Source organism: Ornithorhynchus anatinus, chromosome X1, assembly GCF_004115215.2.
Source record: "Ornithorhynchus anatinus isolate Pmale09 chromosome X1, mOrnAna1.pri.v4, whole genome shotgun sequence".
NCBI lineage: Eukaryota > Metazoa > Chordata > Mammalia > Monotremata > Ornithorhynchidae > Ornithorhynchus > Ornithorhynchus anatinus.
Window position 1 is genome coordinate 105,589,095 of NC_041749.1, and position 14,329 is coordinate 105,603,423.

Sequence of the window (14,329 nt, forward strand, 5' to 3'; positions counted from 1 at the left end):
TATCCAGGTCCAGACTGCTGGGATCCCACCCTCAATCACTGGGATCCCTACACTGACTGCTGGGATCCAGCCAATGTCTGCCGGGACTCCACCTACAACCACTGGGATCCAGGCCCAGACTGCTGGGATCCCTACAATGACTTCTGGGATCCCACCCACAACCACTGGGATCCCACCCACAACCACTGGGATCCCACCCACAACCACTGGGATCCCATCCCAGACCCTCAGGAGCCCACCTACAACCACCTGGATCCAGCCCCAGACTGCTGAGATCTGGTCCTCAACCACCGGGATCCCAACCACAACTGCCGGGATCCAGTCCCTGACTGTTGGGATCCCTACAGTGACTTCTGGGATCCCATCTCAACCCCTCAGGATCCAACCCACAGCCACCTGGATTCTTCCACAGACCATTGGGATCCAGGCCTCAACTGCTGGGATCCCTCCAATGACCACCGGGATCTCATCCACAACTGCCGGGATCCCACCCACAACCACCTGGATCCTGCCCCAGCCCATCAGCATCCAGGCCCAAACTGATGGAATTCTGCCCCAGCCCATCGGGATCCAGCCCCAGACTGCTGGGATCCTGCCCCAGCCCATCAGGATCCTTCCCCAGACTGATGGGGAGCTGCTCCAACCCATCAGGATCCAGCCCCAGATTGGCGGGGTCTTGCCCCCAACCACTGAGATCCCTCCACTGACCACCAAGATCCCACTCACAACAAGCTGGATCCTGCCCTCAACCTCCAGGATCCTTCCACTGACTCCTAGGATCTCGTCTAAGACTGCCAGGATCCTGCCCAAGCCCGCCAAGATCTCATCCGTGACCACCGGGATTCCGCCCCAGGTGGCCCCAATCCCATCCACGGCTGGCGGGATCCCGCCCCCGACAGACGGGATTCAGCCCCCAACAGCCGGGAAGCCACCCGCGACTGGCAGACCCCGGCGCCAGGTTGGCCGACCCCCACGCCGGGCCGGCAGACCCCCACGCCGGCCTGGCCGACCCTCGACTAAGACCTCCAAGGTGTCATCAAAGACCGCCAAGCTCCTGCCTCGACCTGACGTAGTCCAACCTCCTACTGCCAACTCCAACCTACCACTTAGTCGAAGTGAGTTGACAGGTAGATTTGGAGAGCAGGGCAGAGATAGGCTGTTTCTTTATGGAGGGGAAGGCAGGTTGGTCTCAACAGGGTTTGCTAGTGGAGGGGAGATGTTTTCAATCAGTCGATTGAACAATATTGAGTACCTTCTGTAGTAACTTCTTGGGAGGGTACGGTAGATGTACGAGGCACCCTACCATTCCAACAAACTAACAACAAAAGAAAGACAGAAGTATTCAAATAGTAGAATACATACAAGAGTGCAACGAGAGGTTTGGGTTATGATCGCCCTGGCGCTGAGATGAGAGAAAGGAGGGTGGGGCCCAGTGAGAAGAAAAGCTAATCAGGTGATACCTCTTCCCCATTACCTCCCCCTCCCCCCAAAATTCACTTTGGCACCAGTAGGACCCAGGTGGGCCAGGTCCAATTTCACCAAATGGTTGGTGGGTGCATGCAAGCTGTGAGTCAGGGTCAACTCTTGTAGTACAGCGGCTTCTGGGGGTGGGCAGGGCTGGATTCTGAGTGACTAAACTTTGGCCAAAAGATTGGCCGAAGGAATGGGTTATTCCCCACAGGCACCTTGGACTTGGCTGAGGGCATGGCCTCCCCAGCTGCCCAGCCCTAAACCTCCTAAAAGCATCCTGGCTTGGGGATCGGGCTACATGGGCTCCAGGCTAGGGGAGAAGAGCTGGAAGAGGACATCGGGAGGGAGGAGCTGGGGGAGGGAGGTGGAAGTGCAGAGAAACAGGGCCCCAGCCAAGTGTCTCGAGCAGCCTGCCCCTACCCAGGTGCCGGCTCCTGGCCGGGCCTCTGAGTTGGACGCGCTACAACTCGGAGGCCTCCAGGGAGCCAAGCTCTTCATTTGGAGTGGTAGAGGCCAATATAGTGCCCTCCCAGCTATGACCTTACTCTGAATCCCTAATTGCTCCACCGAGGCAGGGAAGGGGCAGGGCTGATGGCCAGAGAAGTTAAGTGATGAGCTAGTGCTCTGTCCTCTTAGACCGTGCTTGTTGGGAGGGACCAGAGGGAGGCAGGGCGAGTGCCGGCGGGAAGCTGACCCATCTTCTCCTCCTGTGGGCAGACTTCCAGATGGCACCCTGCGGCTGCTTATTCGACCCCCAGTACTTCCAGATCAAACCGGCCAGCGACGGTTCCTCCACTCTCGTCAAAATCGCCGAGCCCCCTGAGCCCAGCACTCCCTTGGGGGAGCCCCAGGGCCACAGCCAACCACCAGCCTGGCCCGATATGTATCCGCAAAGCCAGCCGGGGTCATTGACCCCTCAGGATTTCCACCCTTCCCCACCCAAGAAGAAGAAGAAGAAGAAGTCGAGGGCCCCATTCCCCCCTATCGGTGCTGCAGAGGGGACACCGGCCCCCGGCCCCCAACCGGCACAGCCTCCCTGCCCTCGCAGAAAGGGAAGACCTAAAGTGACCAAGAAAACCTCGAAGAACTCCTCACGACCAGCCCCCGGTTATCCTAACGGGGGGCAGACAGGCTACCAGGCAGGGGGAGGGCCCCCCGCTCCGCCACTTACTGCACCTAGCTCGGCAGACAACACAATCCCCTCTGACTCATTCTTGCAGAGTGCCACATTGACTCTCCCTCAAGCAGGCACGGAGACCAGAGAGCCAGAGGGGACGACCGGGCCTTCTACCACCCCGCAGACTAGTAGTCTCCTGGCTGAAACTAGACAAATCCTGGACCAACCTTCCTCCTCCACCAGCATGCCCCCCCAGTCCCAGGCCAACGAGGTTGTGTTGGATGAAATCTTGTCCCTGCTGGACCTTCCCCAAGAGGACCCAGTCTACACCAGTGGCCCCCCACAACCGTTCCAGGGGGATGAGCGTGATGATGGCAGTGGCATCCTCTGGCTGGACCTCCCCGATGAGCTTTTATCCTTGAACTACGACGAGACAAATCTCCTCGACATGATGTTGGATTCGAATGACTGGAACCTGGTCTATCCCTTACCCGAGCCCATGGGCAACCAGCAAAATTACTCCAGATATGCAGCCGGAGATGGGAGCCGAACCCCAAGTGCCAACAACAGGCTGGACCTTTAGTTCAAAGACCAGGAGTAGCACCCTGGCCCCCGATGCTGTTTGAATAAAGGGAGTGTCCGACCTTTCCCAAAGAGAGAACACGCATGGGCGCAGGGGTGGGGGTGGGGTGGAAAGAGATCTGGGATAAGTGAGCAGCAGGGTTGGAATGCAGAAAGTTGTAGAGCAGCTGGCCACACATAGGAGGGACTGAGGCAAGCCTGATGTGAGGACAAGATCTGGGCTGAAAATCCAGGGAGAAACCAAGGTGGCAGAGGTTCAGAGGAAGAGAGAGACAGACACAAATGGGCAGGCAGAAGAGGGGTGCGTTAGTGTTTATTACTCACAGCTGGGAGGGTGTACACCAACGGCTTTGGTACAGTCAGTCCGAGAGGGACCCCCCCCCCAACCCCGGCCAACAGCCGACGGGGTCAAGCCCCCCATCCTGTGGAGCGACAGGCACAGCTCCCCTCCCAGATGCCCGTGCCATTGCCCACCGCCAGCCAGGGCCCAGTCAACTGCTTTCACGGGGATGCCGGACTCAGCAGCCGCCCGAGACCCGTGAAACCAGCTCCCGGCCTCAGTGGCGTAGTACAACCCCACCCCGTCCGATGCTGCTGTAGAACCCTCTGGTGCCATCAGGCCCCCGGGGCAGGCGGCGGATGGGCAGGGCCGTCCCCTTGCCCATCCCCAGAGCCACAGCGGGGGCTGCTTCCTGGGGGCGAGAGCTCAGCCCATGAGCCCAGCAGGGGCCTGCCCATTTCTGGATCCTAGCATCGGTGGTGGCGGCAGGACCAAGGAGGGACGGGCGCGGAGGTGGAGGGCCAATACAGGGGAGGCTGAAGTAGCCGGCTCGGAGGCCGAGGAGCGAGTCGGGGGGCGAGACGGGGGCGCCGTCCGACTCGGGGGAGCTACTCTGAGGAGGCTCGCCCTGCCGGGCCCGGGGACCCCTCTTTCGGGGAGGGGCCCGCTGGTAGGCCCGGGCCCCTTCTTCCCCATCTTCCTGCCCTCCGCTCTGCTTCTTGGGGCTTCGGGCCAAGAGCCGCACCACCTTGATGCCGCCCGAGGCGCCAGGGGCCAAGCGCCGACTCAGCTCGGCAAAGGCACCGGCTGCCGCCTCCAGACTCTCGTACTCTACCAGGGCGCAGCAGCTGCTCAGCAGCTCGGGCTGGGCAAGCACATACCTCTGGACAGACGGGGGTAGCTTCTTGCCCGGCTGCAGGATGCGGATGGAGGCAATGAGACCGAATGGGCTGAACAGGCCACTGATGGCCTCCAGGAAAGCCTGCTGGAGGGCAGGGGATGGTGGCGAGGCCGGAGGCAGTTCCAGGCCCCAGGGCTCCCAGGCCAGAAGCAGCTTGCTAGGAGGGGAGCCCAAGAGGAGGTCGGGAAGGGGGCTTTTCCTCCGGACTTTGGTCCCTTCCACATTCACCTCCAGCAGCTCAGAGAAACGCAGGGCGTGCAGCGTCAGCCTCCAGTCCTGGCTCAGGTACTTCACCTGTGAACATATATGGCCCAGCAAATGGTGGGGGTGGGCTAGAGCAGACAAAAGAACATGGGGGGCCTTTGCCCCTAGCAAAGACTGTTGAGGGTTGGGGTTCAGGGAGAAGAAGGGACGGGAAGGGAAGGTTATTCTTTCCATTCCCCAGCAGACAGAGCTACTAGTGGTGGAGGCTACCCCAGGTGGACATTTCTGGCCTGTGTTCAGCTCACCCAGAGCTGGGCCAAGGCAACTTGATTCTGTTTTCACACACCCCCAGTGGCCTCAGGGCATTTCCAGCAGGGGAGGAAAGGCTTGAAGAAAAAGTGACATCTTCATGTCCCAGGGTACAGCTGGAGATGGGTCCCCAGGGGCTCAAGGCAGCCCAGAAGGAGACTGGACCAGAGAGGCCCCAGGTGAGAAGTGTGTCAAGTGGGTGGAACCGGGTGGAGGGGAAAGCCTGTCAGTTGCCCTGTGGAACCCGCCTTCAGGCCCGCTCTACTTGGCTGTCCCTCTGCCACCTCAAATTGAACATGTCCAAAATGGAACACCTCATCTTCCCACATAAACCCTGTTCTCCCCCTCACTGTACACAACACATCATCCTCCCTGGCTCACAGGCCCATAACCTTGGCATTATCCTCTCTCATTCTACCCACACATTCAATCTGCCACCATATCCTGTCAGGCCTACCTTTTCAACATTACTAAAAATCCACCTTTTCCTCTCCATCCAAACTACTATCACCCTGATCCAAGCACTTACCCTAATGTGGCTTGACTACAGCATCAGCCTCCTTGCTGACCACCCTGTCTCTACCTTCTCTAGTCCACACTTCACTCTCTCTCCTCCCCAGATCATCTTTTAAAAAAAAAAAAAATTACACCATTCAGTCCTTGTCTCCCCATTCCTTAATAACTTCCAGTGGTTGCCCATCCAACTCCACAAATAGAAACTCCTTACCATCAGCTTTAAGGCACTCAATCAGCTCACCCCCTTCTACCTTATTGATTTTCTACTACAGCCCAGCCTGCACACTTCACTAACACCAATCTGTTCACTGTACCTTGCTCTCACCTCTCTCGCCAGACCCCTTGCTCACGTCCTGCAACTCCCTCCCCGCTTCATATCTGACACATTCACTCCCCCCACCTTCAAAGCCTTGAGACAAAAAGCAAAAAGCCATCCCCAAGAGCTCTGAGTCCTTCCCCTCTAAGCCCTCATTTCCCTTACTTCCTTTCCCTTCTGCATCACCTATGCTCTCAGATCTGTATTCTTTAAGCGCTTAGTATTCACCTCACCCTCACATTTATGTACTTGACCTCAAGACTAAGCTCATTGTGGGCAGGGAATGTGTCTACCAACTCTGTGTTGTACTCCCAAGAGCTTAGTACAGTGCTCTGCACACAGTAAGCACTCAATAGAGTTGATGCACTCATACTCTGCAATTTCCCCAATCTGTAATTTTAATATCTGTTTCCCCCTCTAGACTGTAAACTCCTTGAAGGGAGGGAACAGATCTACCAGTGGTGTTCTGTCGTACTCTCCTAAGAGCTTAGTTCTGCACACAGTAAATACCAATGATTAACTGATTGGTGGTACATTTCAAGCCAGACCAAAAGCAAGCTGGGCTCTCTCAGCAGCTTCCCTGGAATAAGTTTGAGGCCCCACTTTCATCAGGCTGAGAACCCCTCCACTCTGCCTCTCGGTGCCCCTTCCCGCTGGCACTCACCTGGGCAGCTCAGAGCTATCTGGATAGTGCCACCCCCCCCACTGAGGTAGGGGTAGAGGGAGGAGGGGAGGCCCACCTTCTTGAAAGAAGTTAGTAGCTTGATACTGACAAAGCCCTGCTTGTTCTTCTGCACATGTTTCAACAGGAAGGTGTCTCGGGCCAGGTTCTCATCTGACAGGTAGAATTCCACCTGAGCCACAATCTTCCGCACCAGTTCTAGGTCAGGGGTGTCGCAGGCACAATCCAAGGGATCAGCCACTGGGTCACAACAGTTCCTGTGAGGCCCAGAAAGCAGAGATCCCCCAGCAGGGCTCAGGTCTGGATGTACCCTTCAACTGATGTCAACAGTCCCTTCACCACGCCCTGCCATTACTGGTTAAGCCCAGAACTCATACTTTGAGTTCCTTGAGGAGGCCACTGTTAGGTGGCAGGGAAGGCCATTTTGAGCAGCTTGGAAGAGGGAGCCAGAGCCTGTACCTTCAACTGGATATTGGAGTGGGGGTCAAGTAGGGGACTGGGGTCAGTTTATTGTGCTAAGAGGCCCAGCCCTTGGCCCAACATCATCCAGACCACAGTCACTCAGACTTGGGCCCAAGAACTCCAGTATGGGAGATGCAGGATTGGCATTTACCAAAATAAGTATAAACCCACAAAAGGGGTAGACTGGGAAGACACACACACACACACACACCAAAAAACAAAAACAAAAAAACACCACCCACAGAATCACCATTCCCCAAATCCTCCAATCCCAAGGAGGAAGAGGAGGTACCCATTGAGGCTAGCAGGTTCAGACACACCACAGGAAACAGGGGCCTCATCCAGCAAGGGGTGAACCCACGAACTTCATTCCTACAGCGTGCAGCAGCGTGGCTTAGTGGAAAGAGCACAGGCTTGGGAGTCAGAGGACCTGAGTTCTAATTCCAGCTCTGCCACTTGTCTGCTGTGTGACCTTGGACAAGCCACTTCATTTCTCTGTGCCTCAGTTACCCCATCTGTAAAATGGGGATTAAGACTGTGAGCCCCACATGGGACAGATTGCTTTATATCTACCCAGTGCTTAGAACAGTGCTTGGCACATAGTAAGTGCTTAACAAATACCATAATTATTATTATTATTATTATTATAAGAAGTCAGCAGGCTCAGGAGGGGTTTAGAGCCCCAAGATACTAGAGGGAAGTTAGGGGTGCTGGACGGTCCATCCCAAACCATGAGGGTAAGTGACCAGGAGAGCTACCATCACCTGATTCAGGCTAGGCAGAGCTTTAAGTTTGTCTCAATCTTTCCCTTGCCCTCCCCATGCCAGGAGGGTACGAGGCAGCTTCTACTGCAAGCTGGCAACCTTGACCTTGCAATCCCTCCTCCAAGTGCCTCCCTCACCCCCATCACAGGAAAGGCACGGGTGGGAGGGGTGGAAAGAGAAAGCGTGGCCTAGTGGAAAGATCATGGGGTTTGGAGTCCGGAGACCAGACTAGTCCCAGCTCTGCCCCTGACCTGCTGCATGACCTCAGGCAAATCACAACCTCTCTGTGACTCAAATTTCCTCATCTGTAAAATGGGAACAATATGTCTGCCTCACGGGGATGTTATGATGATAAACATACAGCATTACTTTCCCATCAGTCATCTCATTTTAAAGAATTATTGCTAATTCTTTCAAAAGAGAAAACTGTGCCAGGGTCCACAAACAGTGATTATATAAAAAAAGACAACCTGTTTGTGTGTGTCCAATATGGCCGTGACCAAATGGACCTTTTCACCCCCTCTTTCAAGTGCTGGGAAGGCGATGGCAACTGACATCCCATGGGTTCCAAGGTGGTCTCAGAGGAAGAGTGAGTTACAACAGTCTTGTCTTATGCATGGGGGGTGGGGGGAGAGGAGATTCTAGAGGAGATGGCAGGGGATAGGAAGCCCCAAGATATTAACTGTGGGGTGAGGAAATAGCCTCAATGTAAGACACCCCCCGTCCCCACAGCACACACACACACACACAGTATCCCAGAAAGCTGGAGAGACAGGAGCACTCAGCAGTTTATATGGACTCACCCATTTAAGTCCTCAGGGCTGATCTGTGGGAGAGGCTGGATCCCAGTAGGACATAGGGACAGAGGTGGGCAGTGGCTGCTCTGGACCTGGATAGGGTTGCTAGAGCCCAGCTGGGAGTGGAGCTGGAGGGCCGACATCTGAAAAGGTAAGGAGGAGAGTCTGGCCCAAAGGAGCCTGGCTTCTGACCCCAGATCCTCCTCAACAAGCATGCACCATGTACAGGGCCCTTTACTAAGAGCGTGGGAGAGTACAGCATGAATTAGAAAACAATCCTTGCCCTCAAGGGGTCTACAGTATCAGGGGAGACATAAAAATGGATAGTAGGGTAAGTAGATGTATAGAGGTGTAATGGGTGAGAGTACACAAGTGGAGAACTGGCACAAGAAAATGTTGAGGTGGCAAGTTGGGTGCAAGGTACAGGGGTGGGAAATTAGAAGAAATATGGCTCAGGGAAGGCTTCCTGGAGATGTGATTTTAGAAGAGCTTTAAAGAGGAGAGAGCTGTGGCTTGGCAGATTTGAAGCAGGAGGGAGGGTGTGAACCAGAGGTTAGAGTCGGGGGAGGTGAGTGAGAGACAGGGAGTGGGTTAATTTGAGAGGAACAAGGAGCGGAGTGGAAAAGCAGCAGCATCATCTAGTGTAAAAACAGCATAGGCCTTGGGAGTCAGAGGGTCTGGGTTCTAATCCAGGCTTCACCACTTGTCTGCTGAAAGACCTTGTCCAAGTCACTTCACTTCCCTCAACTACAAAATGGGGATTAGCACTGTGAGCCCTATGTGCAACAGGGACTGTATCCAACCTGATTATCTTGTATCTACCCCAGTTCTTAGTACAGTACCTGGCACATAGTAAGTGCTTAAATACTATTTTTTTTAAAAAAAGTGGATAACTAAAAGAGAGCAATGACTTTGTGTGTCCTACAGCCACAGGGCAGGAGTTTCTGCTCCATGCAGAGAGGAATGTGTAACCAGTGGAGATTTTTGAGGAGTGAGAAGAGAGGTAAAAAAACAATGTGTTTTGGAAAAGTGATTTGAGCAGCAGAATGAAGTATGAGCTGGAGAGAGGAGAGATCAATATAGTTTTCAAGCCTCCTAACAGACAATGAGCCCTGTGTGGAACTAGATGATCTTGTATCTACCCCAGAGCCTAGTGTAATGCTTGGCGTATAGTAAGCCGTTTAACAAATACCACGATTAGAACAAAGTAACAGTTGTTTGACTAGAGAGGAAGAGGTAGATCCAGGAAAAGTGGAGGAAAAACCAGCAGGGTTTGGTGACAGACTGAATACAAGTGCTGAAAGAGAAAAGTGTCAAGCACAGCAGCATATGTGATCTTCAGAGTCAAGGAAAATGATCATGCTGTCAACTGTGCTGAAAAAGCAGAGTGGAGGGGAGAATTGAGAATAGAGAAGCAGTGTTGCTCAATGGAAAGAGCATGGGCTTGGGAGTCAGAGGTCATGGGTTCGAATCCTGGCTCTGCCACTTGTCAGCTGTGTGACTTTGGGCAAGTCACTTCACTTCTCTGTGCCTCAGTTCCCTCATCTGTAAAATGGGGATTAAGACTGTGAGCCCCACATGGGACAACCTGATTACCTTATATCCCCCAGTGTTTAGAACAGTGCTTGGCACATAGTAAATGCTTAACAAATACCATTATTATTAATAATAATTGAGGAGGGAGAGTGAAGAGTGAGTTGTCTATTAGGAGTTTGTCTGACTTGGGGGCAAGCCTCAATCTCTCTGAAAAACAAGACTCTCAATACCTGTCATCTCACTGTACCTTAAAGTGGGGAAGTGACCCAAACAGCACCTCAGTCAGTCAATTGTATTTATTGAGTACTTACTGTGTGCAGAGCACTTTACTAAGTGCTTGGGAAAGTATAAGATAACATTATAAACAGATGCATTCCCTGCCCACAAAGAGTTTAGCTTCCATCTCCCCCACCAGTCTTCATACTGCTCTCCCTGCCAGCTCAGACACACAGCAAGAGTAACAAGCCACTGACAGATCCAAGATCTAACCTCATCCCAAACCACTCTCAACTGGGTTTTGTCTTGGGTCTTACAGCCAGATGGGGGATAAGTTCTCTCCAGTGTCAGAGGTAGGAAGAGGCCATGCTGGAAGACTTCCACCTATAAGGATATGTGGGAATGAGAAAATAAAGATCCAGGTGGGGAGGGGGCAAGAGAAGGGAAAAAAAAAAAGTTAAATAAGAGCAGAGGAAAGCACCCTCCCTCCAACCTCCCCAGGCAGCTGATTCAACTTAAATCTCTCATTCCCCAGCCCCTCCCACACCAACCACTCCTGTAGGCTAGCTGTTGTCAGATACAAACTATAAGAAAGGGAGGCAGATTTGTCAAGAAGGGAGGGAAACCAAGCTTATTTATAATTTATAGAGCCCAAAGCAGCATGGCTTAGTGGAAAGAGCCCAGGCTTGGGAGAAGTCATGAGTTCTAATCCCAGCTCCTCCACTTGTCTATGGTGTGACCTTGGGCAAGTCACTTAACTTCTCTGTACCTCAGTTACCTCATCTGTAAAAAGGAGGATTAAGACTGTGAGCCCCACATGGACAACCTGATTACCTTGTATCCGCCACTCCCCCAGTGCTTAGAACAGTGCTTGGCACATAGTAAGCACTTAAATATCATTATTATTATTTTAACTGGCACGATGAAGACATAGAAAAATCTCTATGAAGATCAAAACCTATAAAGCCCCTTAACCAGATAAAGCTAGTTAACCAGACTTCTCCTGTTTGGGTCAGGAGCAGAAAGTCTACCTGAACAAAGTGGGAAGCTGCAGGCAGGAATGGCCAGGAGCCAAGCCAGATCTCCCACAAGAACAGGGGCTTCCCAACCGAGGCTGATTCTCAGCTTTGCTTTTCAGTCCTCCTCCCGTTGAGAGCAACCCTTCCCTGTGGGCACGCCGAGAGGCTGTTCCCACATATCAGAGTGGACTACCAGGGAGGAGAAACCCCTCTCTTTCTGACACTAAACCCATAATTTTGTACTATGCATACAGCAAGGGCTCAATAAACGCCATTAATTGATTAACTGACAGGCCCTGGGGGAGGGAAACTATACAAGTTAAGAAAGAAGACACCTTACTTTTCACCCCCATAACCTCTGACAATAAGGACTCATCCTGCTGCTCTGGATAAAAGAGAAGAGAGAGGGGAAGACAACTTACCTAGACTGCTAAGTTGATCACATGGCCCAACCACCTCAGGGAGGCTGGCCACTCCCAAGGCCCTTTTCTGGCCCTTTCTCAATTAACACCAATGAGATCATGATGAGCAGCTGCCTTCAGCCCAACCTCAAGAATAAAGAGTGGGGCCTGGGGCCTGAGTAAAGAAAGAAAGATGTCTTGAGTGTTTGGGCTTCTCTCACAGCAGAGAAACTAGAGGGAAGGACCATATCCGGTCAGGGACACTCTGGGTAGTGAGCATTTGGGGCTGTGACCAGAGTTGGAGAGTAGAATAGGGTATTTTTTTTTAAAATGGCATTTATTAAGCACTTACTATATGTCAAGCACGGTTCTAAATGCTGGGGTAGATACAAGGTAATCAGGACGGGCGCAGCCTCTCTCCCACCTAGAACTCATGGTCTAAGTATTGCATCTCCATTCTGTAGCTGAGGAAACTGAGGCACAGAGAAGATAAATGGCTGGTCCAAGGTCATAGAGCAGGCAAGTAGCAGAGGTGGGATTTTGAATCCAGGTCCTCTGACCCATAGGCTCATGCTTGTTCTATTAGGCCAAACTTCTGCCACAGATTCAGTGGTGATTTCCTACTGCTTTCACTCATTCATTCAATCATATTTATTGAGTGTTTACTTTGTGCAGAACACTGTACTAAGTGCTTGGGAAGTACATTTTGGCAACAAGGCTCTTGGTTGCCTGGTTGCTGAAGCTCACTCTGCTTTGTCTAGAATGTAAGCTAATTTTGGGCAGAGAATGTGTCTAACTCTGTATTGTGTTCAAGAAATACCTTCGATTCCTTCCCAATCAAGCATGGCATGTTTGACCTCGTGATATTGTTCGCATCTTGCCCTTGCTGTTGACTGTGCTCATCGCCGGCTATCAACTCCTATTCACCCCTGTCCTACCGGTCCTGCCATTTCCACCGCTCTTCTAAATCCCAATCAACCTATGGTATTTATCGATTATCTCCCACGTGCCAAGTATTCATTCATTTCATGCAATCGTATTTATTGAGCACTTACTGTGTGCAGAGCACTGTACTAAGTGCTTAGAAAATTCAACTGGGCAACAGATAGAGACAATCCCTATCCAACAACGGGCTCACAGTCTAAAAGGAGGGAGATGGACAACAAAACAAAACAAACATCAACGTAGATAAATAGAATTATATACACAAGTACTGGACTAAACAGTTGGGAGAATACAATAAAGTAGACGCAATCCCTGCTCTCAGAGAGCTTACAGTCTAGCAGGAGAGGCTGATACTAAAATCAGTTACAGGGAGGAGAAAACAAAAGAATATAAAAATAGCTACATTAATAATAATAAAAAATAGGGTGTTTGTTAAGCGATTACTATGTGCCAGGCACTGTACTAAGTGCTGGGGTGGATACAAACAAATAGAGCTAGTTACAGTCCCTGTCCCACGTGGGGCTCATAGTCTCAATCTCCATTTTACAGATGAGCTAACTGAGGCACAGAGAAGGGAAGTGACTTGCTCAAAGCCAGACAGCAGACAAGTGGCAGAGCTTAGTGGAAAGAGCATGGGCTGGGAAATCAGAGGACAGGTTCTAATTCTGGCTTTGCTCCTTGTCTGCTGTGTGACCTGGGGCAAGCCACTTAACTTCTCTGTGCCCCAGTTACTTCATCTATAAAAGGGGGACTGTGAGCCCCACGTGGGACAATCTGATTACTTTGTATCTACCCCAGCACTTAGAACAGTGCTTGGCACATAGAGAGCGCTTAACAAATACAACAGTAATAATAATAATAACCCAAGACCTTCTGACTCCCAGGCCTGTGCTCTATCCACCATGCCATGCTGAAGTGCTGAAGAGGCACTCAGGAGATATAAGGGGGGAGATGAGAAATGAATCAGGAAAGGTCTCCTAGAGATGTGATTGCAGAAGGGCTTTGAAGATGGGGAGACCAGTGGTCTGCCGGATACAAAGTGGGAGGGAGTCCTCACATCCGCCAAACTAGCACACTTCCCCCCTTCAAAGCCCTACTGAAAGCTCACCTCCTCCAGGAAGCCTTCCCAGACTGAACCCCCTTTTCCTCTGCTCCTCCTCTCCTCCCCATCATTCCGACTCCCTCCCTCTGCTCTACCTCCCCTCCCCGCCCCATAGTACTTGTGTATATATGTACACATTTATTGTTCTATTTATTTTATTAGAATGTAAGCCCGTCAAAGGGCAGGGACTGTCTCTATCTGTTACCGATTTGTACATTCCAAGCGCTTAGTACAGTGCTCTGCACATAGTAAGTGCTCAATAAATACTATTGAATGAATGAATTAATTAATAATATGTATATATCTATAATTCTATTTATATTGATGCTATTGATGTCTGTCTCCCACCTTCTAGACTGTGACCCTGTTGTTGGGTAGGGATTGTCTCTATTTGTTGTCAAATTGTATTTTCCAAGTGCTTAGTACAGTGCTCTGCACACAGTAAGTGCTCAATAAATATGACTGAATGAATGAATGAATGAGCAAGGGGTCCACAGCGGGAGAGATGAGAATGAAACACAGTAAGTAGGTTAACTTGAAAGGAATAAAACGTAGGAGGGAAGCAGTGTGGCCTAGTGGAAAGAGCACAGGCCTGGGAGTCAGAGGATCTGAGTGCTAATCCCAACTTCCCCACTTGTCTGCTGTGTGAACTTGGACAAGTCACTTCACTTCTCTGTGCCCCAGTTACTTCATCTGTATAATGGGGATTA

The 14,329-nt window shown here is 51.7% G+C and overlaps 2 protein-coding genes across 7 annotated transcripts; one reads left to right on the plus strand and one right to left on the minus strand.

Moving 5' to 3' along the window:
* The first annotated feature begins 6 nt into the window (after positions 1–6).
* Positions 7–3,238, plus strand: PRR22 (proline rich 22). Its single transcript, XM_029050051.1, has 2 exons — positions 7–1,115; positions 2,188–3,238. The coding sequence occupies exons 1-2, from the start codon at positions 74–76 to the stop codon at positions 3,168–3,170; spliced, it is 2,025 nt and encodes a 674-aa protein (XP_028905884.1). The 5' UTR covers positions 7–73; the 3' UTR covers positions 3,171–3,238.
* A 224-nt stretch (positions 3,239–3,462) lies between these two features.
* LOC100090300 (la-related protein 6) lies at positions 3,463–11,664 on the minus strand. Of its 6 annotated transcripts, none has more exons than XM_039910316.1 (5): positions 11,594–11,664; positions 10,470–10,536; positions 8,407–8,543; positions 6,436–6,634; positions 3,463–4,644 (listed from the first exon to the last, which is right to left on the minus strand). In XM_039910316.1, the coding sequence occupies exons 3-5, from the start codon at positions 8,541–8,543 to the stop codon at positions 3,727–3,729; spliced, it is 1,254 nt and encodes a 417-aa protein (XP_039766250.1). In that variant the 5' UTR covers positions 10,470–10,536; positions 11,594–11,664; the 3' UTR covers positions 3,463–3,726. The 6 variants fall into 6 exon arrangements, with proteins under 6 accessions (XP_039766250.1, XP_039766248.1, XP_039766251.1 ...); XM_039910314.1 differs by having other exon boundaries at positions 10,426–10,536; XM_039910317.1 differs by lacking the exon at positions 11,594–11,664 and adding an exon at positions 11,512–11,543.
* Positions 11,665–14,329: the final 2,665 nt, after the last annotated feature.